Below are 20,100 nucleotides of genomic sequence, written 5' to 3'. Positions count from 1 at the left end.
AAGAGCAAATTATAATTCTACATAAATATGAAGGACACAGACACGGTTTTCCAGGGAAAACGCAATACAGTAGCTGCTTCCTGAAACCGGAAGGAAAGTTGGCAAAAAAAATAAATAGCCCACGCTGTAGATGTTTAAATCACGACTCCAATATCACTTCCCCATCAGCCAGGACCAAGATCTGACCATAATTACACGTGTGCTTTCCATAAACTCGTTGCTTTAGCCTATTATTTCAGTTGCAACCCTGGCAGTGGGAAGCGATCGTGAGAGCGAATAAAAAATATAAAAAGTCAGTACCTGATCCGTGCCGCCTGCACGATCCGTTCTGCGCATGCACAAGATGTTCGCCGCGCATGCGTTGTTGTACGAGGATTTACGACACTACCCCGATTCTCGCGAACATCTTGCGCATGCGCAGAACGGATCGCGCAGGCGGCACGGATCGGGTACTGACAGCGGAACAGATCGGGCAGGTCGTAAAACAGTATTATCATCTGCGCATGCGTGAACATCTTGCGCATGCGCAGAACAGATCGTGCAGGCGGCACGGATCGGGTACTGACAATAACCATTGCCGCGGTGCCTGGAAGGTGACGTTTGGGGGCTTAAAAAAACCCAGCACCGCACGGTGGGAGGAACTGTGTGTATGTGAGCGAGACACAGACAGAGACAGAGAGACGGAGGAGAGCAGGGAAAGGAAATACAGAAGAACGTGTTTTAAATAGCCTAGCGTTTAAAAAAAATAAATAATAATAACGAAACGCAATGTGCGCGGCCGGTGTTGATAGTGAGGCGGACCGCCACACAATAGTCTGTGTGGGAAACACTGGATTTATTGATGTTAATCTTCTGCTCCATTTGTTGTTTTTATTGCCACTGTGATTGTGTGATTTTTACATTGCTTGTGTGTTGTGTGTGTCTGCAGGCTCAATCCCCAGCCTCACTGCTATAAGAATGTGGAAAAATGTGGCTCAAACCACCTCTGAATGTGGTTTTAATGATCGGATCTCAATGCGTCCTGAGAGTGTTTTCACCTGTACTTCACTCAGATCGGATTTTAATACCAGGTGGAAACAGGGTCTAACAATCTACATTAGCTGTTAAACAACTCCGACTTATATATGTTTTGTAAAAACAAGCCAGACTAGCTGTTTCTCCCTGTTTCCAGTCTTTAGGCTTAGCTAAGCTAGCCGGCTGCTGGCGGTAGCACCATATTCTGCATAGACATGGGAGTGGTATCAATCTTCTCATCTAACTCTTGGCAAGGAAGCAAAATAGTGTATTTCCCAAAACGTCAAACCATTATACTACTATTCATTTCAGCACTTTATGCATCATTCAGTAAAATATATATCTCATGTATACCACAGTGTCAAAATAACCTTTATTAGACTTCATCCATGTATTGGATGAATTTGGAGTGGCCAGAATGCCAGATGGAAATAATAAGAATAATTATATATATATAAAAAAAATATTTATTGTTTAAGAAAGCCTGTGTAGGCTATGGTATGTACAGTAAATACGTAGATAGAGAAGTGGTGCACTTCAGATTCATAGTGTTCCAGTAAAACATGTAGCGAGATACACGGAATAATATTTATTTTAGGAATTCATCAGATTTCTCTTCTCTTCTTTTTTTTTTCAGACTGTGCTGTTTCCCATTGGAGGAAAGGCAGGAAAAAACCCTCCCATCCCGAAAGCTGAGAAGAGGACTGCGGGTGTAGTTGTCCCTCTTGATACTGATAAGGGATTGATAGCATTATCTCCCTTGAGCGAGAGGGATAAAAGAACAATCCACACGGTAACCAGAAAGTTCAGTCCTGTATGTGAACATCAACACGTCTTTCCCAAATCTACCAAACAGACCTAAGATTGTCATGATGATATGATGAAGACACAAACAATGGCTCCATCAGCCAAAGCAGACTGATATTGTAGATACAGCAGCAGTGTGCGTAGGCGATTTCACAAGCATGTGGACTTTCCGCTAAGATGAAATAAAAGCTCATTTGAGATACAAGCTCCAACTCATATTTTTCCAATTCTCTGTCACTCAGGAAGCCTAAAGTATGTGTCCTTTGATGGCAGCTCAGATTGATGCTTTAGTACTTGGGTTTCAAGTTTTTGGAAGAGATATGTTCATTTTCACATATACGGACTAAATCGATCATCAAATCAATGTCACTGTGGCTTTGCCAAATCTGTTTCCCAAAAAGTCTGTGATGTGCTCCAGTGGACCTGCCGGGTTCACCTCAGAGACCAAAAAGAGTAAGAGAGACTGCACATTGGATTGTTACTATATTGAGAAACTTCAAATGACTTTGTACCATAGCAAAACGTCTCTTCTATGAGCGCCTATTTCAAACATCAATGATCTACAGCAAGAGCAATCTACATGAGCTGAACTTCAGACCTACACGTAAACTGATAACTTCTGTTTTCTCTTTCCTACTATGCATTTCTCACCTTATTTTTAAGATATGTGCTATAAAGGCCCGCATTGCCTATTCAGAATCTGTCAAAACAAGTTTATTCATTTTTGTCCCATTTGTATATATGCATATGTATTTTTCATGTACAAAGAGTGAGAGTTAAACCCAGAAAAACAATGACATACAATCATCTCTCTCCGTCCAAGTCAAGTATTGTTATACTTACTGTAGTGATGGAGTTGTTTTTCCCCCAGGCAACTATTGAATAATTTGATGACACAGTTAACATGTGTTTATACTTTATAATCAGGCCCCAAATTGACAGATTTAACTAGAATGTAATAAATTAGATAAAATAATCACATGGAAAACTGTTTTCTGAAAATTTGCAGTTTGGTAGGTTACATTTCGTCATAGCAGACAACATTGGCATCCCAGGCTGGTTTGGGGAGTTTTTAGTTGCTCCGTTCAGAATTTCAGCTCTAAACATGGTACCTGAAACTCAACTCCATACCTTTCCATACTACACTATAATAGAATGGAATAGGTATGCTTAACATTTCTAATCTTTTACACTTTCAAATTTTAGTTTTAAGACAAAAAATTCGGACTAAGATTTCACTTCAAACAAATCAGCACCTCCCGTCATTGTTTTCTGTCTGAGATTGCCTCTCAGGTTGTGTCAGCCTTTGTTTATTTCATTCCACTCGTGCAATTCAACTCAAGGCTATATTGTTGCTGTTCTGTTTTGAGTAATTAAGACATACAATATATCCGTACAGTATATATCATAGAAATCACACTTTAGTTTAATAGTCACTATGGTTATGAAGTGCACATATGTTACCACAGTTGTTTTTTAAAAACCCGCTCAAAATCCTGTGCAACTAGAAACATTATTTTCAAAAATGGACGGTTTAAATTCAATTTTAAAATAAAGCTGCAAGCAGCGTTTGACGGGACCTTGCACCTCCTTGCACGTCGGGGTTACTGGCCAACGCCGCTCCTTGCGACCGTGCATTTGCGTGGCACTCAGACACCGCAAATCGTCACCAATGAAAAGGGAACTCTCTGCTGAGTTCAATGATACCTCACACAAGACTCTACGTCATACAGTTCATTAGCTGTGTGGGCCGTGGCTAGAGTATAGGGGCCGGCTCCATATCACATGTAGACCACACATTCTAAGTTGACATGTAAATCGGATGTTTGTCATTTAAGGCTGATTTCCTGTTGCCAGAAGGGGGTTTGACTAAAAGTCAATATTGGCCTGTAGATGTCCTCAGGCCTGTACTCTTGTCAATCATGACAAATTTAGTCCACATTGGAAAATGTACAATCGAGTTACAACAGCTTTCTTGTTCATCGCTAAATGCTCAAAATGGCCGCCACGCCATTTCATTCATAAACTTCAGGTATTTGTCCCAAAGACAGTTTAGTTATTCCCAGGACCGCACAAAGTATTTGTTTGTAAAAGCTCACTGAGTTTTAGTTCCATGTGTTCATTCCTTACTTCTCATGTTCAAGTGTTGAAAGCCTATGTGTGTCACTCTTCAGGGGCATATGATGATGTTTAATGATGATGTTGTTGAGCCTGAGTCTGAAAGAACTTTAATTAGCACAGCTTTAATTATGTATAATGATAATTGGTGTATTGATCTAAATGCAGCAAGCTTATTTTTTGTTATACCTAATCATATATAACTTTGTGGTTGTCTTTTTGTAACCATTAGAACATTTTAAGTGTATTCAAAGATCCCTCATTGTGTACATAAAGTGATATTTCCCAAAGCTGACTGGCAACAACAGAGAAACGATTACTGCAAACACATGGATGGTTGTTGTCTGTGGTCTTTAGAAACAGTTTTTTTATACACAAGATATTGCATTTATTTATTTTTTTGAAATGTATAATGCTATGTGACAATACGTTCATGAAATAAATAAAAATCAAATAGCTATTTTTATCAACTAACCCTGTGTTTAGTGTCCAGTCATTGTTAAAGTGAGTCTTTAAATATGCTGTCATTATTATGCCATTATGTCCAATTTTTTTTGCATAATAAACTTAAAGTTTTTCAATCCTTTGTTGATAATTTTATTTCTCTAAAATAATAGTGGATTAATTTTTTTTAACCTGGTTAGTATATAGGTTGGAAAAAAATATGTAATACATAAAGTTAAAAGCTGAACAAAATTATTTTCTTAAATGCTTAAATAACCCTAGAAGGTACAATAGACAGTATTTTGTACCTGAAACCAAAAGAAAAACCTGTGCTTGTGTTCACTTCTTCCAAATGAGTTGTAGATTGTGGTTACTAGACTAGTTGGTTATTATATGGAAGCACAGAGGGGTCACCCACATGCATGACATAACCTTAATCTCAACATTGTCAGAAAAAGGTAAAAATATTTAGTTGCCTTGTGTTACAGTATTTAAAGACCTGCCAATCAAGTCTGCAGTAATAAGAGGTTCCAACTACTAAAGTGACTTTGGTGGAAGAGGTATTTAGATCCCTCAACTTTATGTAGAAATACCATATTGTTGGCTCATTGCACTACTTAAGTAAAAACAGTGAATCTGCAAAATGTACTTGTATTATCAAAGTTAAAATAAAACATTATGCAAATTGGCCCCTGTCAGATTATATTATTTTATTATTGCGGATGTATTACCATGTAAGAAGCATTTTAATGTTGTACCTGGTCTAAATAGTGCGCAATTCTCAAGTACAAGTACCTCAAGATTGTTATTAAGTACAGCACTTGAGTAAGTGTACAGGGTTACTTTCTATCCTGGGAACCAACATTAAAAAGAAAAAAAAGAGCAACACAAAGGCTGAAAACCTCATTGCAACTTATTTTGCAGCGCAATAACGTACAGTTTGTCCCTATGTACTTACCGTAGCCAATCCAATACAGGAAGTCAAGGAAGTAAGAGCATTAGTAGGAGCTGAGCAACTCTTAAATGAGTCAGTTCAGGGCAAAAGGTGAATGCGAAAACAAAACACACCGCGTTTTAATTTCAGAAACATTATCTTTAAAAAACATGCTTAATTAATTTATTTTTTTACACTTGTAGGAAATTATGTGCTCAGCTCGTCAATGAATTTGATGAGTTTTATTTTGAAAATACTACTCGGAAGTCTTCTGTTTACACTTGCCTGGGCTGTTTGACCGTGTAGGGGGGTGCGTATTTGTTGACAGGAGTTGTGTTGTACACAGTGACCTGGCTTCTCGAAATATCGGACAATGGCTTCCGGCGGCGGAATACAGATACCGAGCCGTCTCCCGCTGCTGCTGACCCATGAAGGGGTGCTCCTCCCGGGCTCCACCGTCAGGTTTAGCGTGGACTCTCCGCGGAACATGCACCTGGTCAGCCAACGGCTGTTGAAGGGCACTTCTCTGAAAAGCACAATCATAGGAGTGATTCCCAACACCAGAGACCCAGAGCACGACACCGACGACCTCCCCACCTTGCATAAGTACTACACATTTAGTTCAATATGTGGATAGAGAGTAAACAGTTGAGTCATTTCCTAAATTTGATATGGTGGTGTTGATGTTGTTTTGGAGGTGAGATGTACAGCTAACAGACCGTTTTCATGGCAGACATGTTGACATGTCATAGTAGGAAAAGCACAGGTGTATTCAAAACCATTAATGATGGCTGCATTCCACTATCTACTTTTTATCAATTTCAGCTGTGCTTTTCCTACAATGACAAGTCAACAATGTCTGCTGTGAAAAAGGTCCATTGTACAGGAGCCCCAACCTGGGGGTCAGGACCCCTCCAAGTAGACAAACTTAGCTAGCTAGGTGTCGCGAGATGATTACAGGATAAGGAAGAAGATAAAACATACTATAGCTAGTTCTGCTACGCAATATTTGATTTTTTAAACTTTTTTTCCCTCAAATCTGGCTAGTTACATGTAGCATCAGGTTAGGTGTTAAAGTAATGGCCTTTCACTGGTATGGCAGAGTATAATGCAAATCAAATTACTTTTTCGCCTTTATTATCTTTCTACACGTCATGTCAAATTTAATGTAATTGGTATTTTTGTGTTATGCACAGTTCATATTTTTTTCACAGCAGTTGTAGTGTGTGAGTTGTTCTAGAAAAATCTTAACAGTTTTATCAGTGGTCCTGCAGCCAAGCACATTAAAGTGGACTTTAACCTTTCACCAGCAGTTTACCAGGCCGGCCTGGTTACTAAGTAGCAATTGTTTGTCTCTCGATGGTTTGTTTCTATAAGCCACAGTTACTAGAAAATAAAATCTGGTTCTTCCCACTGCTCCTTAATAGTTAGTTCAATGGATTAAAGGATGCAGAAGATGAATTTGTAAATAAATAAAAAGAAGATAATCTGATGTCCCTGTTCCTTGTTGTGGTAGACCACATGTGGCATGGATGTTAGGGGAAATATGGATTTAATGCTGGCTGTCCAAACATATTTTCCATTAAAGCAGTACATTTGTCTTTAATTTAGAGCCACAGGACATTTTAAAAGGCTTCTCAAATCAGCTATTATCCACACATAACTGTAGGCATCTATTCTGTGGTTGCTGCCACTTAACTTCACATTGAATACAGGAATATATGTGTGTGTGTGTGTGTGTGTGTGTGTGTGTGTGTGTGTGTGTGTGTGTGTGTGTGTGTGTGTGTGTGTGTGTGTGTGTGTGTGTGTGTGTGTGTGTGTGTGAGATTCAGGCAACATTGCCAGAAGCTGCTGATGTATTGATGCATACAGATACAAGTTGTACAATGTGCTGCCGTACTGCACACTGTCATGCACACTCACAGTAATATTTTAAGACGCTCAGCTGTTAAAGTATTGGAGCTGTCACACTCAAAGATTTACTGTGTCAGTAAATTGTGGGGATCTCGTGTATAACAAGCCTTTTGACAATCCTATTTAGGTCATTGAGGCCCCCACACTGTATGTATGACAATGATAGGACTACAGTTGAAAATTTGCCAACTGGCTAACACTGGCGCGTTTACAGAAATGTTGATTAATGTGCATTGTCCTAATAAATAAATCTTAAATGTAGCTTGTGTTTATGAAAAATCAAAATGACAATCCTTTTGCGTCACTGAAAATAAGGCTTTGTTTAATTACTTTTTAAAGTTTATTGGGTTCAGTACACTGTGGAGCAGCATAGCTTGGCTCTTAGTGTTTATTGACGTGAGACTGAAATTAGAGACTTCCACATATTGCAGCACACCTGCCAATTGTAACAGAGTTGTTTGAGCCAAATCAGCAGGTATTTGAGAGGTCTCGACCAGATCCAAGGTGTGAAGACGGAATCTGTACAAACTTGAAACAGTCAGGGTAGATTATCGTTTAGTATGTGATTATGACGCTCAGGACAGGCCAAATCGGCCGTGATCCTCCTCCAGTAGGTTTTCTGTCATCGCCCACCTCCTCTGTCTCACTTTCTCTCTCTCTCTATCTCTCTGTAGAATTGGTACAGCGGGGATAGCAGTGCAGGTGGTGGGCAGCAACTGGCCAAAGCCCCACTACACCCTCCTTATTACAGGATTGTGCCGCTTTAGTGTGTCAGGTCTGCTTAAGGAGCGACCCTTTGTCCTGGCAGAGGTAAGAATAACAACCCCATCATTCTGACAATGTCTCACAGTTACAGATAAACTTAAAGCTGCCCTGTGGGCGTCTTTGGCAGTCACCATCTGGCAGTGCCTGCGTCACATAATCCAAAGAGGTGGAGCGTCGATGGAGCTGAGGCGGGTTGAATGACGTCTACAGCCTATACTCGCTGCCTGTGACAGTTTCACCTGTCACTCAAAGCCGCATGTCCCACCTGTGACTGTGTGAAGCCACGGCGCCTCTGTAAAATAGCCTCGGGAAGGAACTTGTTTTGGTGGAACGTGTGTACGTGTTCAAAAGCTGTTTTAGTTGTGCAACAGAAAACTCCGATTGGACAGATAGTCTAGCTAGCTGTCTCCATTTACCCTGCAGAGGTCTGAGGAGCAGTTAACCATAGTCCTCAGAAATCGACCGGCGTTTAGAATGCCAACGCAAACAAAAAGCGGAAGGTGCTGGACATCCGGCCGGAAATGAAACACCGTCGATATAGTCTAGGCTGACTGCAATATGTGCCTCTTCTAATTGGAGAATCATTGCAGGTGCAGCAATTGGATAAACTGGAGCAGTACACGACCCCAGCTACAGAGGGTGTCCCAGCGGAAGAAGGAGAGCTGGGGGAGCTGTCCCACAAGTTCTACCAAGCTGCTGTACAGGTGTGTGTGTGTGTGTGTGTGTGTGTGTGTGTGTGTGTGTGTGTGTGTGTGTGTGTGTGTGTGTGTGTGTGTGTGTGTGTGTGTGTGTGAGAGAGTGTGTGTGAACCAGGGTTCATCAACTACATTCAGACACTGTGGGGGCTGGACTTGGATACAAAAATAATACAATTTATTTTGGCCTAATTAGTCTATCATTGTTTGATATTCTGAGATGCCTTTTCATCTGCTGGGATCAACTTGCTAGGTGACAGATTTGACTGATACTAGGGCTGCCACCGATTAGTCGATTAGTCGTTTTGGTCTTAGTCGACTAAGATTTCTTTAGTCGATTAGTCATTTTTTATGCTTATTCATGCTTAATTACTCATTTCCAAGAAACTTCTGAGCACATTTATGGTAAACACAAGATTTAAAGTGGTGCTTTTGCAGGATTAATTGTGGAGAAACTCAGTTTTACAGATGGTTAATTAGATACATTTATATTGTGCTTTTCTAGTCTTAACCACCTCTCAAAGCGCACAGCTCTGTCAATTAAATCAACTAATCGATTAGTCGACAAAATTGTGTAAGTGTTAGTCGACTAAGAATTTCTTTAGTCGAGGACAGCCCTAACTGATACATTAAAGTGCTCATATTATGCTCATTTTCAGGTTCATAATTGTATTTAGAAGTTATATCAGAATAGGTTTACATGGTTTAATAAAAAAAAAACACCATATATTTGTTGTACTGCACATTGCTGCAGCTCCTCTTTTCACCCTGTGTGTTGAGCTCTCTGTTTTAGCTACAGAGTGAGGCATCTTACTTCTATCCCATCTTTGTTGGGAGTCACACATGCGCAGTACCTAGGTAAGGACTACTAGCCAGTTAGAAGCAGAGTATGAGGGCGTGCCACGCTAGCAGCTAGGCGAGCATTAAAGTGACGCACGTTTGTCTCTGAAGTAAAGGATGGACTACAATAGAGCTGTTTGGAGCAGTTTGTGAACAGTGTTTTCTGCTGGAGATGGTAAGTCCCTTTGGGGTGGACTTTGGGCTTTTTCACTTTGGAAGCCTATTACATGCACACAAAAAAGATATCTAACAATAAAGGAAAGGGAAAACACCAAAAAGCATAATATGAGCACTTTAAAAGACAAATGGACTGCATCAGCAAGCATGTACACATATTCAACAACGAATGAAACAATGACTTGAGTTAGTGAAGCTGGTCACCAGTTCATTGTGGGCTGGTTGCCTCCACAAAAAAAGCTCTGCAGGACTCCCTGCATGCAGAGAGAGCATTCCCAGTTTGTTTGGAAGTGTTAATAGCAAAAAGTTGTCCTGTGGCGTTTTCTTATAAACAAACAAAAGCTATGTTTACATTCAGTGTTACTCACCAAAACGCTGTGTATCTAACAAATATGTTTTGAATCCACTACATTTATGCTTACTAGCGAGTAGTTTTTCTTCTTCACTGCCTTTGCTGGCACAATGCAGCATATCTTGGAGCATTGAGCACACCCATTTCCTTCAGGATGAATAAATATCTTTCTTATCTTATCTCATCTTGCTGTGAGAAGACCTGCAGGTTGCAGGTGTGTAGCACTTAGGGAAGTTGGAAAATCTATAACTCAAAGTACTGATGAGACCATTCATCAATTACTGAAAAGGCTTCGTCATATGTCTTTGCATTCATAATTCATATCACAGCTATACCAAATTCCCGGGATTCCTGTTTTTTTTGTATTGCACCTTTCAACTACAACAACTAAGGCACTTCAGTGTTCATTACATAGGAGAGAAATAAATAAAAATAAAATAGGCAATAAACTGTGATGGATCATGACAGCAACAGGCTGTGATGGATTGCACTTAAACCTCGAATACACACTTAATTGTGTCAGTAAATCTAATGTTTCCGTGTGTGTGTGTGTGTGTTTGTGTGTGTAGTTGTTAGGTATGTTGGACATGTCAGTTCCAGTGGTGGCTAAGTTCAGGCGTCTGTTGGACAGTCTGCCCAGGGAAGCTCTGCCTGATGTGTTAGCCTCCATGATCCGCACCTCAAACAAGGAGAAACTACAGGTGAAGTGAACTGTTGGGTCTGTGTAAACCGAATTTCAAGCTAATAACTTTCAAAAAAGAGAAAGAAACCGGATGTGACAAACCACTATTTGTAAAGTTTTTAATGATCTGATTACAGCATCTTTTGAATTACTCAGATTAAATGTTTTTATTAATTTATTTAGGTTGAGAGACAAGTCAAACACGGTGAAAATGTTGCGTTGCCTGTAGCAGTAGAGTGAGCGTAATGTAAAGATTATTTTATACAGTGAATGTATTTTGAAATGAAGTTTTGGTTTCTCCATGTGTGCTGTGAAGGTCCTGGATGCGGTGACTTTGGAGGAGCGATTTAAGAAGGCTCTGCCCATGTTGACCAGACAGATCGAGGGACTAAAACTGATAAAGAAAACCAGGAAAATAGGTCCTGACAATGAGAAAAGGGTAACAAACATTCGTATTTCTCCTTTCCCTTTCAACAATGTCTGTATTGATGTGCCTGTTCACCTCTCTGTGTCTCATCTGATCAGGTGTTATCGGTGCGTAAAGGTGGCGTCTTCCCGGGCCGGCAGTTCAACCTGGATGAAGAAGATGAAGATGAGGATGGTGATGACACTGCAGCCTTGGAAAGGAAGGTCCACGGGGCCAAGATGTCTGAAGCTGCACTTAGAGTTTGCCTCAAAGAGCTCAAGAGGTAAACTTGCCCTGATAAGCCATGACGTTTGTGGTCTCTCTGTCTTAGTTATCTCTGAAATGTATTTAACAGCTGTAGCTTAAAATAAGCATTTATTTGCAATAGCTTTCTTGGACTGTGCCTTTGACTGCACAATTCTAAAATGCAAATACTTGTGGTGAAATAATGGCACATGCTGATTAGGGCTGCAAGATTTTTTAAATTTATTTTTTATTTTATTTTACAGAATAGAAGAAACAAAGCAAACATATTGACTTAATGTATATTACAATTAACAACCGTTATTAAAATACCAACACGGTCAGAAAAATGCATCCATAAAAAACAACAACAATTGCTATACTCTATCTTTCTATTCATCTCATTCCCATCACATCCAATCCACAGTATGCAAATGCTTTCTGGGAGTTGGAGGAAATAGGGTCAAAAACCAATCCGATATGACGCCTCCCACAACTGCTACAGTTTCCACACACAGCATTAGAGTTGAGAAGATAGATTGTCACGTACTTAACATAAGTCGGATAACAATTGCTATCAAGCTAGGACGGTTTTAAATAAATTGCGCCGAAGATGGAATTACAAATACTATCTTGCAATGGGCATCAAACATAACCGAACTGTACACAAATGCATGCATGCATGCTACTTTTCCTAACAAAAAATGTTCATTCATTGACTACACAATAAACAATCTGTGTGTTTACAGCCTACATTAGGGCAACACAAATCGACATACATGTCAGCTTACCCAGCCAGAATAATATGATCGCTAAAATGTTGGTGACAGTCAAGTTTAGCCATCAACTTTGGCTCTATCTCACTTTGTTAGCGTAACAAAACTAAGCATAGCCTTGTATTTACAGTAGCTATTGAGGTTGTTCCCACATCCCTAGCCAGCCTGGGTGAGATGAGCAGAGCCAAAGTCATTCTACGTAATAAAAATATCTCTGATAGAGGTAGTAGCAGTAACAGTGCTTGGTGTACGATGCCGTTATTCTGCCATGCTTTCATGTGTAACTTACTGATGCCAGGTCAACAAAGTAACTTTATCTTATCTCCGCTCTGTCTGCAGCTCTCCGCTCTTGGAACTGCATTTTTTCTTTAGGAAAATTAGCTTTGGTATAGGATTTCTTCTCCTCTTTGGCTGGGAGTAGTCATCCCGGTCAAAATGTTTGCACAGCTAGCGACAAGTTCAGCCTATCCGTAACGTCGATGAAATTGCTCGACATTTTGTCGGCACAACTCAGAAATGCGCAATTTAAAATCTTTTAGCCAACACAAAGCTACACTTTCTGTACTCCAACACATACAACTCTCCTCTGCACGCCTCTCTCCAACTCTCTCACTCACCTTCCGCACCCAAGGGGGTAAGCCTCTCCCCGGAACGCGTAGCTCCTATGGCGCCATTTTGATGCTAACAAGCCATCGCCTCCCGTTAGCATTCCATTGACTGCCATTCATTTTAGCGCTACTTTGACAGTGAATAACTTTACATCTGAAGCGTTTAAAGACTCTATATTATGTTTTTGTAAAAATAGGCTAACAATTGTGTCATAACCACGCAACTTACTGTCGCATAGTAGAGGAATTACCGTGTAGTACAGGAGAAGCTCGCAGGCAGTTTCGACTTACATTAGCTGTTTAAGTTGAATTACTAATGTTAACTAGCATTTTAGTTAGCAATAATTAGCCTGTGCCTGTGTTATCTCCTTACATATACCTACGCTCTCTGTCTCTGTAAGATTGGGAATGATGATTTTTCTTGGCACAGCTACCAGAACACTTACAACCTTGAGACAGGTTGCTCACGTCACATCTACGTCTTCAAGCTCAGTTGGAGGCTGCTCAGTAACGCTCAGCGCTCACCGGAAAAATGCTTCTAATAGCCTTCACTGGTCTCCGTCCAGAGCAACGGGATCTGTTGGTCCATTTATATACTGTCTATGTCCGCACCGATGTCTTCTGGCAACAAGAACCTTGCGAGATTTCAGAACAAGACTTTACAATCTTTCCATAAAGTAGTCCGACACTAATAACAATCTGAGCCTGTCGTGGTAAAAAAAACTTTTAGTGGACGCACATTGACGGTTCGTAATTGTTGCATTGCAGCCCATTTTGCGGCTGCTATTGCTTAATACTGGACCCATTTACAAAAATTGTTGTTCCCATTAGTCACTAAGACACAAATACATGGAAAAATAGGTTGCAAGTTGAAAAATATGAAAGTTCCCCTTTGGCCATTAATTGTGCAGCCCTTATGCTGATATTTTTTAGATGATGTACTTTTAGGAGAACAAAGCTTGAATTTTTTTTAAATTCAACATTTTAAAGAACAATTTCAGTTCTTCTTTGATCCCTTCAAATCATTACTTAGATGTGGTTTTGTCTTGAAAGCATAACCCTACTTCTTTTCTGTTTAATGCGTCCCGGTCCACAGTCTGAGCAGCGTTACATTTCAACTCCTTCATCTGTATTCAGGTTGAAGAAGATGCCTCAGTCCATGCCTGAGTATGCCCTGACCAGAAACTACTTGGATCTGATGGTAGAGTTGCCATGGAGCAAAAGCACCAAAGGTAAACAAAGCTGGTGTCCAGATCCACAAGCCAGATGTTTCAAATGTTTCATAAGCCTAAATATATGTTTCAATAAATGTTTCATTAGCAACTAGCTGGTGAACATCGTGCAGCATTTAGCAGCTAAAGAGACAGATATTTTACACAACAGCTGGTGGAGAGCAAACCAGAGCTGAAAGGAGAGTGAATATTAGAATTACATTCATCATTTTAATATGATGATATGTACCATGTTTACAGCTTGTTCTACTAGGGCTGTGTATTGGCAAGAATCTGGCGATACGATACGTATCACGATACATGGGTCACGATTCAATATATTGCAATGTATTGCGATAGTGTGCGTAAGGCGATATATTGGGATTTTTTTAAAGTATAATTTTAGAAAAACAACAAAAAAAGACATGATGTTCATAAAAGTCAAAGAAGTTTACTTTAGGTAAACCATTCAGTACACAGAAAATCAAACTGCCAGTTTGGGATTGTGGTTCACAGGTTCTTAGTGAGCTAATGTTTATATGCTAAAGTAGGCCAAAGTTCAGCCATAACTACATATTTGCATCGATGTTGGCCTTAAAAATCCTATATCGGTCGGGCTCTAGTGGAGACTAGCCAAAGATCATAGCCGTATTACCTGCAAATAAATCTGATTGTTTTTAAAAAGCTTTAAGCAAACTTGTTTGTACTGTCCTCTTCTTCCTCCTCACTTTCTGAAATTACAGTCACTCATCCCTCTGTTTCTGCAGCTCCTACTGCAACGTCTTCACCTTCACTAACTTCAATGTTTTCTCTTTTTTTCTTTGATCCATCATCTCATCTGCACACACACACACACACACACACACACACACACACACACACACACACACACACACACTTCAGACTGCCTGGACATCCGAGCCGCTCGCACTCTATTGGACAACGATCACTATGCCATGGACAAGCTAAAGAGACGCGTGCTGGAGTACCTGGCTGTTAGACAGCTGAAGACTTCCCTGAAGGTGCGTCTATTAGACCGCTCTGTCCATTAAAAGTACAAAAAGTCAGGGATTTCTTTAATGTGTCACATAATACCTCCCTTAGTATAGCCACTGTAATTCTGTAAGATGTCCTTGGGTTTCATGAAAGACACTATATAAATAAAAGTTGTTATTATTTCTGTAATTGTTGTAATTGTTGGGGCTTTGTAAATTATAGAGTGTGGTCTAGACCTACTCTATCTGTAAAGTGTCTCGAGAACTCTTGTTATGATTTGATACTATAAATAAAATTGAATTTAATTATTATTATTATTATTATTATATTAATCCTGTGACTTTTATGCCGCTGCTCTGTCTTTAGGGACCCATCCTCTGCTTTGTGGGGCCTCCAGGAGTCGGTAAGACCAGTGTGGGACGCTCCATAGCCAGGACTCTGGGCAGAGAGTTTCACCGCATCGCTTTGGGAGGCGTCTGTGACCAGTCTGACATCCGCGGACACAGGTACGCTCATTAAAACGCAACTCCACTGGAGATTCCATAACAGCAGATGTCTCATGACCACAGTGTAGAGGCTGAGTTTTCTGGAGCAGAGGGGAGAGTTTCCTATATGGTAGAGGAGCACACAGGTAGAGGTGAGGCAAGCACAAGTACATAATATAAATATACATATTTCCTTAGACCTATCAAAGATAAGAATTTATAGATTTAAATTAGAGGTTATTCCTCATGTTAAAAACTTGATTCACTGCAGATGGGTTTTTGTTGTTAAACAGTGTGTAATTCTGTCCTCTAGTTTCAGGACACGGATAATCGAGACATTGGCTATAACACTGTGCCACTGCAGTATGAGCAGAGCAGCCAAAAAACTGTACTCCGGTCACAGTACTGTTACTTTGCAGAAACAGGTACTCAAGTAGAAGTAAAAGTAGTCATCAAAATAACTACTTGAGTTTGAGTAAAAAAAAGTATTTGCTGAAAGAATTACTTAAGTAGCGAGTAACTTAAAAAATAAATAAAAAAACACCGGCACACTACTGTCTTTTCCCCCCAAGTTTTTATTTGACTGGATTAATTTCAACAATGAATGATCTTTGTCAGGTTAAGGTAAAGAAAGTGAACATACACCTGTTTTTAATTGTGATTAAAAAAAAATGCCAAGTCATCATCTCCTGATTAGATAACCTGACACATAAACACCAGACAATATTCCCAGTCTGTAACTCTCAAGTGTGGAAACAAAATATTACATTAATATTATACTCTACGTATGTATTAAGTACACCAATAATGTTGGTTATGTCAAAAAGTAAATATAAAGAGTCTCGACATGTGTCCTAATTTGACGTGTATTAACTTTGATAATCCCAGTATAAAATGTCCTTAGTCCTGGTTTCCATAACAGAAAGCCACAGATCAGTTGTTAGCCACCCCCCACCCCCCCAATCTACTCAAGAGGGCATTGAAACTAATCTGACAAGTACAATTTACTCAAAAGTTACTTGTACATATAATGGAATAAATGTAACTTGTTACTACCCACCTGTAAGTATGAGTGTATATTGTGTGGATGGTGGCGCTTACATTGGCTCTGTGGAAGTGTATTGGAGCACATGAGTAAAGTATTTGGATTACATTTCAAACATCACGCTGACAAGTACAACCCAGGAAAGATTAACGCAACTTGAAGTTTTTCTTAAAAAAAACATGTTGGAGAGGAGTAATGAAATATTTCCAACAGACTGGCTCGAGATGTCTTGAGATCGCTTGGAAAGCCCGCCAATATTTTTCCAGCCCACCTGTGTGTCATTTAAAAGACTGATGATTAAAACACACCCATGTGCATGTTAAGGTCCTGCTGACATTTATAGGTTCTAACAGCACATCAGTGATGGGACCTCCACATTTAGTGATGTGGAAAATTGGCCTCTTACAGGCACAGTAAATCCCAATTGTTGTTGACTTTTATGTCATATATATGTTAAATCAATAAACCTCAGATAGGGGCCAGAGAGGATCACTTGTTATGTTCTGGCAAAAAGTACGACAGCGTTAATCTGTGTGGAATTGACTTTCTTCTGAAACTACAATCTGACGACCATAAATATGTACTTTTTTGCGAAATAGATCATCAGCTGTGGTAATGAAAGATTATGGTGTTGTTTCTCTCACATCATATATCAAGTAAAGTTCACTGCAACGCAAACAACATATGAACTAGGGCTGGGCGATATGGACCAAAAGTCATATCCCGATATATTTTGGCTGAATATCGATATACGATATATATCCCGATATTTTTTCCGCAAAGTGAGAGCAAATGTTCAGTCAAAGTCAAAGCCAAATATGACATGTCACATGTAGTTTCATAGAAACCGGCTATTTCAGTGAACAGTTGTAAAATCAAATGAATAAATAATAAACAGGTTTCTTCACCTGGTTCAATGCTCAGCTGTTCAAATAACAATAAAATGTGAACATAAATACTGTATAACAACAGGAGTAACTTTTTTGAAATCAAAGCTCCATAAGGTTTGTTTTAGTTTTAACGTTTTAAATTGTAAAATTTTTCTTGTACACATATTCAGCGCTTATTTCTACGAACCATATTTTCTAATATAAGGCTGGGCGATATAGAGAAAATCAGATATCATGATATTCTTGACCAAATACCTCGATATCGATATTACGGTGATATATTCTAGAGTTGACATTTGGTGCTCTCGCAAAATATCTTCACACTTAGATTTTAGATAAATAATCATTAATAATAGAACAGCTAGAACAGTCTGGTAAGTTCAGAAAAGTACATCACATGCAGCCTTTAAAACCAGGAAAAGACACTTATGTCATATCACGATATTACGATATCCAAAATCTAAGACGATATCTAGTCTCATATCACGATATCGATACAATATCGATATATCGCCCAGCCCTAATATGAACTACGGTGTATTAATCAACTCACACCTACGCAGTGTCATTCGTAACCCGAGTCGGTAAAAATCCGAGTTTGGCAGTAACGTCACTCGGCTCGCCTTTGATCGTTGTGTTAACAGCCTCGGTCCCGAATGAGTCTGAAGAAGGGATGTCCCGATTGCAAGTATCGGATCGGGGCCAATATGGTCTTTTTTTTTTAACTGATCAGGGATCGGCGATTACCCTGATCACCTTACTCCGATCATTAATGTCAGTTAACCACAATTTGCGGCAGAATGTAAGTTGATTTTATATGTGAGTTTAATAAAAATGTTAGCTGCGCTAAGTTAAATGTATTAAGCTAAAGACATCTTATAGTTACTTTGTTTACTTAGTTATTTTTGTAAACTAAAAAACGGCGCGCAGCTCTATTATCTAGGCAAGTACAAGTATCGAGTGGGGACTCCGTATCGGAAAATATTACATTTTTAACTTAACTTTTTAAAAAAAGGTGATCAGGACATCCCTAGTCTGAAGTCTATCAAAACACACACAACACAGACGCTCTGTTGTGTATGTGCACTAGTATATAGTGTTAGGTTGGATTAACGACGTGTGTGTGTGTGTGTGTGTGTGTGTGTGTGTGTGTGTGTGTGTGTGTGTGTGTGTGTGTGTGTGTGTGTGTGTGTGTGTGTGTGTGTGTGTGTGTGTGTGTGTGTGTGTGTGTGTGTGTGTGTGTGTGTGTGTGTGTGTGTGTGATAATACAACAACATTTAAATACAAATAGAAAACAATACAAACAACCATAAACCGTCTCGACTAACTAAAAGCCTGCTGGATTAGCAGAGTCTTCAATTGCTTTTTAAAAGATTCGACAGAATTCACACAACGTAGAAAGGGAGGCAAGATGTTCCACAGCCTAGGAGCCACTGCTTGGAATGATCGATCCCCTCTAGTTTTAAATTGAGTGCGGGGAACCACTAAAAGCCTCTGACCCAATGACCTGCGACTAAGGGTGGGGTTATGAAGCTGTATCAAGTCAGAGATGTGGGGAGGAACTTGACCGTGAAGGGCTCTAAAAGTAAGGACCAGGATTTTAAATTTAATTCTATACTGGACTGGTAACCAGTGAAGTGCTGCTGAAACAGGTGTGATGTGTGCTCTTTTGTTAATGTGAGTTAAAAGCCTTGCAGCAGAGTTCTGAACAGCCTGGAGACGAGAGGAAATTAAAGCATGAATGATCATCTCCAACTCCCCCTTTGACATTAGTGTGTAAGTGTGAGTGTGTGTGTGAGTGAGTGTGTGTGAGTGTGTGTGAGTGAGTAGTTCATCATAGGTTGCGGGACTGATCCTGGTATTTTAAAGGAAGGCAGGACAGCCAGATGAGAAACATGTGTCTGACATACCAATAGCAGGAGTGCAAGGGATACAGATTTTAAGTTCTTTATTGATCGATTATTCTATTTGTTCAACAACAACAACACAATTTCTGAAAATGTTTCTTTTATATCCTTTCTTGGAGCACATTCCATGCTTTCAGGTTGCAAATGCTTAAAATATGCTCGCATTTGTCACTGACAACTTTGTGTCTGCATGCTTTTATTATTGTTGCGTGGTAGTGTAATGCACTCCTCTGGAATTAGTCTGTGGTAAGGCAGGCCATACACATCCAGTTTGCCCCATTAATAAGCACAAAGCCACTAGCCTCTGTTATGTCCCCAGACCTGAGTTTATTGTTCCCCCTGAAGACCAGACAGATTCCCAGTTGGCCACGGTGCAGCTAAATTGTAAACCCCACAAAGCCCTGTTAGACTCTGGTTGTTCCGAGTCCCTTGTTCAGTCTCAACTTTTTTGCAAAGGGGGTTGTGAAGTGAGGGAGAAACTGTTATCTGTGTCCATGGGCATGAGGAGCCGGTGCCCACAGCAGATTTACATTGAGGCTAAGACAGACACACTGCAGCCAACGCCATTCCATGGGGAAGAGGTTGTGGCAGGGCCCATAGTCATAGTTTTCAACAGTTTCACATTCAGTTATTCCATGGTTTTTCTTTTGGTAAATATTTTCTTCGCTCCAGTTAATTTATATATATTTTTGGGCCAGACTTGCACTGTAAATATGGCTGCACGAGATGGACGTTACCATCCTATGAATAAAATACATCTGGACTGCAAACTGGGTCTTCCTCTCAGTTTT

The 20,100-nt window shown here is 39.8% G+C and overlaps 2 protein-coding genes across 7 annotated transcripts in view; both read left to right on the top strand.

The window, feature by feature from the left end:
• The window catches only part of il34 (interleukin 34), a 36,318-nt gene extending 33,549 nt beyond the window's left edge, over positions 1-2,769 (top strand). For all 4 annotated transcript variants that reach the window (XM_028586310.1, XM_028586307.1, XM_028586308.1 and 1 more), the window contains one exon: positions 1,652-2,769. In XM_028586310.1, coding sequence (XP_028442111.1) covers positions 1,652-1,710 — 59 coding nt within the window. In that variant the 3' untranslated portion in view covers positions 1,711-2,769. The remainder of the gene's footprint in view (positions 1-1,651) is intronic.
• Positions 2,770-5,359: 2,590 nt separating this feature from the next.
• The window catches only part of lonp2 (lon peptidase 2, peroxisomal), a 33,831-nt gene continuing 19,090 nt past the window's right edge, over positions 5,360-20,100 (top strand). For 2 of the 3 annotated variants that reach the window (XM_028584980.1, XM_028584978.1), the window contains exons 1-9: positions 5,592-5,923; positions 7,906-8,041; positions 8,587-8,700; positions 10,630-10,761; positions 11,059-11,181; positions 11,268-11,431; positions 13,913-14,007; positions 14,890-15,008; positions 15,349-15,488. In XM_028584980.1, the coding sequence (XP_028440781.1) occupies positions 5,691-5,923; positions 7,906-8,041; positions 8,587-8,700; positions 10,630-10,761; positions 11,059-11,181; positions 11,268-11,431; positions 13,913-14,007; positions 14,890-15,008; positions 15,349-15,488 (1,256 nt within the window). In that variant the 5' untranslated portion in view covers positions 5,592-5,690. Of the gene's footprint in view, positions 5,429-5,591; positions 5,924-7,905; positions 8,042-8,586; positions 8,701-10,629; positions 10,762-11,058; positions 11,182-11,267; positions 11,432-13,912; positions 14,008-14,889; positions 15,009-15,348; positions 15,489-20,100 lie in introns of those variants that run through there. The other variant, XM_028584979.1, reaches the window with a different exon arrangement.

Source organism: Perca flavescens, chromosome 8, assembly GCF_004354835.1.
Source record: "Perca flavescens isolate YP-PL-M2 chromosome 8, PFLA_1.0, whole genome shotgun sequence".
NCBI classification, from domain to species: Eukaryota; Metazoa; Chordata; class Actinopteri; order Perciformes; family Percidae; genus Perca; species Perca flavescens.
Note: the sequence above shows the minus strand (reverse complement) of the source record. Positions and strands in the feature narration are given on the sequence as shown.